This window comes from Triticum aestivum, chromosome 6A, assembly GCF_018294505.1.
Source record: "Triticum aestivum cultivar Chinese Spring chromosome 6A, IWGSC CS RefSeq v2.1, whole genome shotgun sequence".
NCBI lineage: Eukaryota > Viridiplantae > Streptophyta > Magnoliopsida > Poales > Poaceae > Triticum > Triticum aestivum.
The window spans coordinates 442,516,405-442,522,483 of record NC_057809.1 but is presented as its reverse complement, the minus strand read 5'-3'; the positions used below and the strand labels follow the sequence as shown (position 1 = coordinate 442,522,483).

Below are 6,079 nucleotides of genomic sequence, written 5' to 3'. Positions count from 1 at the left end.
GACAATTGTACGTCTGATTAGGGCGCCTAGGTATTTAAACCTGAGAACACACAGTCCCGGACACCTAGTCCTGAACACGCAGCTCAGGACACTTAGTCCTCACCGTATTCCCCTTGAGTTAAGGTCACACAGACCTCGCCCAATTACTCGTGATAAGTCTTCATGTGACTTCCAAACCTTCACAGACTTTGTCACTCGGCGATCCACAATTTCCTCTTGGATACTCTAGACCATGACGCCTAACCATATGGAAGATGCACAATCTTCAAAGGTAACAGGCGTCGGATCCACGCAGGATCAATCTCTTCAGTGATACTCAATCACTTTGGGTTTATAGGTGTTTGGGTTTGGGTTTTCTTCACTTGATAATTTTCACTTAAAGTCCTCGGAAGATGGGATGCTCTCAAATGAAAAGTGCCAGTTTCTCTTGGAGCAGCCAACCAGCTAGTGGTTGCAGGGGGCGGCTATTTATAGCCTAGGGAGCAGCCCGACATGATAAGACATAAACGCCCTTCAATGATATAACCGTTAGGTGGGTAGATATTTTGGGACAGTTGGCGCATAGCACAACAACGGTCGTAATTTTGAGTATCAAATACCTCAGGGCTATCATGTTTCTTACTGTGTAGGCAATCCGCACTGGCGAATTCATAACTCCTCAGTGAGACCAAATTCCTCAGAGACAAGAAGAACTTCGTCTCTGTCACTGAAGAAATTGACTGAACTGTATGAGATTTCCAATGGCTTCACTCAAAGGAATTGGTAGGTTTAGGATTTGAGTTGAGCATCACTTGGAAAATTTTCCTTAGTATTTCCTCGCCCCCCCTTTAACAGTATGGTGTTTCCTATGACTCAAGAAAGAGAAAATGAAACTATGAAAACAAAAGTCTTCATGCTTCATGTTCCTCGAATGAATACCAAGTCTTCAGAATTACACCAATTTCTTCACTTACAAAGTCTTCAGAAAGTCTTCAGAAATCCAAAGTCTTCAGTCGAAGAACTTCATTTTTAGAGGTCGACTTTCTCTGTAAATATCAAACTCCTCATATACTTATAACATGTGTAAACTCGCAAAAGCATCAGTCCCTTAACCTATAAGTCTTCAATACACCAAAATCATTAAGGGACACTAGATGCACTTACAACCATAGTAGGCAAACTAAGAAAAGTTGCTTTACTATAGCACTAAAGTTGCCTATGCAGCACCCAAAGTTGCTCTAACAAAAATTCGTCTAGTTTCAAAGAACTCGTCACAAATAATTTGAAATCTAAATTCCGATACTCAAATCAAAAGTCATGACTTTTAAAATTTTATAAAACCCAAATAAATATACGTATTTTTTCTTTCTTGACTTGTGCAAAGTGAAGAGCGTTCCAAGAGACGAGGATCAGATAGTTTCTATTTTGTAGTGTAATGATGACACATGATGCTAATTACCCTTTATGACAGGTCTGCTCGGATGCACCCCATGTTGTGTGAATTTTTTGTTGTGTAGCGCGTACGCTCGATTAACCCAATTAGTGCAGCTGCACTAATAAGCATATGGGATTTTTCGGAAAATAAAAGTGCTAAACTTAGGGAAACTCCAAGCAGGTCACCAAATTATCCAGACCGGAACGTTCGAACAATTTTAGCCATTCAACAGCTGTCATCAAAATTGTCCGGACGTTCGAAAAATCGCCATCACACGCACATTGGAGTCGGAGTAGAGAGAAAACATTGGACAGCACCGCACATTGCTGCAGGCTTGCAACTGGATGGCTGTGAGGGCGTTGTGAGCATTTCTCCAGCATCACACGCCTTTAACACTGCGTCTGTTTCAGTGGGCAGCAGTAGGCAGTGGATATCAGATGCATCACACGGTGAACAGACCTCAGCTGATTGTCCCGTCACAAGCGTCACTGCGTCAGACATGCGGGTGATCCAAGCCTACATTTCATCGGCTTATTAAGCTATCGATCGATAGAGGTCGTTTCACACAAAAAGAAAACTATCGATGATAATCAACTGCTTGTGACTGAGCCGATGGTCATCAGGGCTTTGCGGTGCCGTCGCTCTTGGCAGCCGGAGCCTTCTCCGCAGCAGAGGTGAATGACACCGGGCGGTGCGGCTGGTCATCCACTACCAAGCTCAGCACCTCAGGCCGAGAGTAGTGGCCCACCACGTCAAAATCAAACTTGGCCCTAACGATCTCTCCCATGTCTGCACAAAAAGGCATTTTATCAGAAACTTGGCCCTATGCGGGAATAGCACAGTAAAACCGGGTACAGAAACGTAGTATGCACGAGGTGGCTGCACAGAGAGCATGTATCTGGCTAGTGCCTTACCAAGGTCGGCTGTGATGAGCGCCTCTCCGTCGTAATTGGGACCTGCCAGGACTTCGCCCGACGGCGAAATGATAACACTGCCTCCAGGGCAAACAACGGTGTCTGGAGAAGGCTCTTCTCCTAAACCGGCAAAGGCGTACTCGGATGGCGGAGGGTAGTCCTGTCTGCGGCAGAACTGGTTTGCCGACAACACAAAGCATCCCCCCTCCATGGCGATGTGTGTCATGGAAGCTTGCCAAACTGGCCTTGAATCAGCCGTGGGAGCGCAGTATATCTCAATACCTGCACACAACACAAGATGTGTTTGGAAAAACTCAAAGCAGTGCCGGTGCATATCTTCTACATTAACCTATCTGGCTTGTACACAGGGATATATTTCAAGCTTATCAACTTATCATCCCATGAGGCCATGGCACTTCCAAGAATGCTGGCTCTAGACTTTTTATTAGCATACATGAAAAGCCTTACCTTTACCATACAGTGCTGTCCTCAAAAGTGGCATCTTGTTTTCCCAGCAAATAAGAGCTCCGATCTTTCCAAGTGGAGTGTCATAAACAGGAATTGTTGATCCATCTCCAAATCCCCATATTATCCGTTCTAATGCTGTTGGCATCAGCTTGCGGTGCTTACCCAGGTACCGACCTAGAGGGTCAAAGAAGAGCACTGAACAATACAGTGTGTAACCTTCTCTCTCAATCACACCCATTACCAGAAAGACCTTATATTTCCCAGCCATAGCAGCTAAACGTGTCACCTCTGGACCTGCAGGTTTTTCTGTCAGTAACAACATACACAGTGCTAGTCGAAACAAACCATATGTTGACACTTGAGAGTATGAAATAGCTGAAAAACTTGTTAGCTGAGCTAAACTAAAAATAGAGCATAAATGAAATATTAGAAGAATTAATATGTAAGATGCAGAGTTGCTCGGTGACAATCAACGGCAGAGATTGAAAAACATGACCAGAAAATTTAGCTGGAGGTGCAGAACCAGGTATGAGGTTTCAAATTATCAATGATCTATGGTAGACGGTTGTCCATACTTTTTGTGAAATTATATTCATAAACTGCATCAGGAAGACAACGAACGGCCAGATACTAAGACTTTTTTTTTCTCAACAAACTAACTCATGTCTAGCTTTGAGGATTTCATCCAACAATTTCTTCCTTCTCCGAACTCCTTGACGGTCTATTAGGAACCACATTGCGTAGTGTTCACCGAAGTATGTGAAAAGATATTTGATTTTCAAAACCAAAGAGTGCCATGAAGAATATGCATTTGCAAAAATCAGTTCTTTCTCTGCCCAATACTAAAAAGACACGACTCGGTTGTAAAGCAATTATTGATATGCAGATATGCTTCATGCTAAAGATGAAAAAAGCAGATGTCAGCTGTTCTCCAAATTACGCATATGTCAGACACAAAAAAGAGACTAAAAACAGGAGCAGTCCAAGGAAAAATATGTAAGGAAGATAACGCCTTAGAAGTTAACAATAGTCGACAATAAGAATATAATAGTTGAAAAGAGAGAGCAGACATACTCCATTACAGTCTCACGTACCAGGCACGTCTATGGCGGCTGCATAATACTTCTGGAATTCACCCTTTCCCTTGTCTTTTGGATTAGTGATACTAATACTGATCCCGAAGCCAAAGGTGGATCCACGAGGATAACCACCAACAAAAGCTTCCAGGAACACCACCAACTGTGAACCATATCCAGCAGCCTCTGCTATCAATCTCTCTGCTTTATCTGCGGTGGAAATAACGATATTACCAAAACATACACATAACTTATGCTGATAAATAACCATCTTGTCGTCCAAAATGTTAGTACTGACGCGCGGGTGCACAGAGGCCAAGCACATGCATCCAGAAAAAACAAACTATGAATTATGTCCCCATGCCAGGCAATTGCAGAGGTGGTGGACATGAGACCATGATGTGGCAGCATACTAGAATGAAAACTGGGAAGTGCAGCGGTTTCCTCGTTTTATTTGGCTTGGTACAGTAAATCTCTGTTAGGTTTATGTCGATAGTGGTTTCGAGAAAAAGAAAGCAACATCCTCGCTTCCCTTTAAACTTCCTATAACGCTAGCTAGCTTTATTTGACATCAAAAAGTATAGATACATGGTCAATAACAAATCATAATGAAGCCTTTAAAGAAGCTACGGAGTATTAGTTTGAGTGATGACCCTTGCTGCCTGCAGGCCACAATACTTTCAGCTGTGTGAATCAAACAGAACGAATATACAAGTCTAATTATCGTAAGCAGAAAACCAAGGAAGCACGAACAAGCTAAGACAAGGCTTATGCATCAAAACCAATGGACACAAGAGACATGATCATTAACAGCCGTCTCCACCATCGCATTGCTAATTTGCTATGTTTTGCAGCGAGATGGCAACCTTTTCTACCACTATACACACACGCCCTAAAGATGCAAACAAGAAGATTTGCCGATCATGGCAAAGCAACGGTGTATAACAAACTGGTGGTTCCCATTGACAGAGAACACCAAGTCATCACAGCACCCGCGGATCACTCTGAAATGAACTGCGCCGAGAAAAGTTTAGACGCCATCTCCATGATCCCATCTCAGCTGATGGCAACTGTAACTAATCCAACACGCTGGTGATTCTTCCAGAGGTAGTCGAGCAGCAACAGGGCGGGACGGCTAGCGAAAGAATTAAGTGGTTCGTTTAACGAGGCAGGGGAACCGGGGCGCGCGGGTAGTTACCGAGAGTGGCGGGGGTGTCGTAGAAGACGGTGGATGCCTGCACGACGGTGGCGCGTACGGTGGCAGAGCTCTGGTCGGCGCCACCGTTCATCTCCACCTCGGCGATCACCGGCGCGCCGCCTGAGCCCGAGGGAACCAGAGCCATCAGTGTGGGCCCGGGAAACTCGCTCGATCGATCGCGGTAGTTCCGACGCTGAGGCTTACGGACGGACTGGACCTTGATGTGGAGGTTAGAAGCAGAGGTGGGCGTTGGAGGGGAAAACGGGGAGCGCCGGAATGGACAAAGAGAGCGCCGGGTCAGTGAACTGCTACTGGACAAAGAGAGCGCCAATCAATCCACAGCTCCACGCTGGTGTGACAGTGGATGGGTTGTTAGCACGACGACAAAGCGGAGGGAGTTGAATTCCACAGCGCATGCTTGATGCTTCTAGGCCTCTCTTGCCTTGTCTACATCGTTTCTTATTTTCCAAACATTGTCCAGCCTTGTCCTCTCTTTTCCTGAACAGCTGTCTCGCTGTTTCCAACTTCTAAATTGTCTTCCACTGATGAAATGATTTGTGCTATTTTTCAACATTGTCTGCCTGTTTTCGTTATATAGACGTATGTGGCTAGTCATTATCTATTTGTTCGCTAGCGATCGCGAGCAACCGGACAAAAAAGAAAAAATATTGCCTCACGCCAGCTGCCACCATGTGGTCCTCCTTCCTCACCGTCCGCTTTATTCATTGAATAAAACAACTATGATTGCGCCTAAATAAATCCGGAGGCTCCGGATATTGGCATTTGTTTCGGCAAAATTGCAACCTAAATATGCGCGACCCGTGATGAGACTTTACATTGCCGGAAACAGTACACAAAAGATGGCCGCCGCGATGCTTATCGAGTTGCCTCCATCTTTCATCGTTCCTGTGTATATTCTCTGCACTGGTCACAAAGGAAAGTGAAATGTACAGTAGCGTAGACCAGTGATGTTTTTCCTTTCTTTGGTGAAGTATATACCAGTGATCGC

At 44.7% G+C, this 6,079-nt stretch overlaps 1 protein-coding gene across 1 annotated transcript; it reads right to left on the bottom strand.

Moving 5' to 3' along the window:
• Positions 1-1,836: 1,836 nt before the first annotated feature.
• On the bottom strand, positions 1,837-5,375 carry LOC123127804 (bifunctional nitrilase/nitrile hydratase NIT4). The gene is made up of 5 exons (XM_044547647.1): positions 5,071-5,375; positions 3,891-4,082; positions 2,797-3,090; positions 2,329-2,610; positions 1,837-2,203 (listed from the first exon to the last, which is right to left on the bottom strand). The coding sequence occupies exons 1-5, from the start codon at positions 5,213-5,215 to the stop codon at positions 2,034-2,036; spliced, it is 1,083 nt and encodes a 360-aa protein (XP_044403582.1). The 5' UTR covers positions 5,216-5,375; the 3' UTR covers positions 1,837-2,033.
• Positions 5,376-6,079: the final 704 nt, after the last annotated feature.

Coding starts and splice junctions, on each gene's coding strand:
- LOC123127804 (XM_044547647.1), bottom strand. CDS start 5,215: ATGGCTCTGGTTCCCTCGGGCTCAGGCGGCGCGCCGGTGATCGCCGAG. Junction 4,083..5,070: donor CGACACCCCCGCCACTCTCG/GTAACTACCCGC, acceptor TTTCCACCGCAG/ATAAAGCAGAGAGATTGATA. Junction 2,611..2,796: donor GACAGCACTGTATGGTAAAG/GTAAGGCTTTTC, acceptor TGTTGTGTGCAG/GTATTGAGATATACTGCGCT.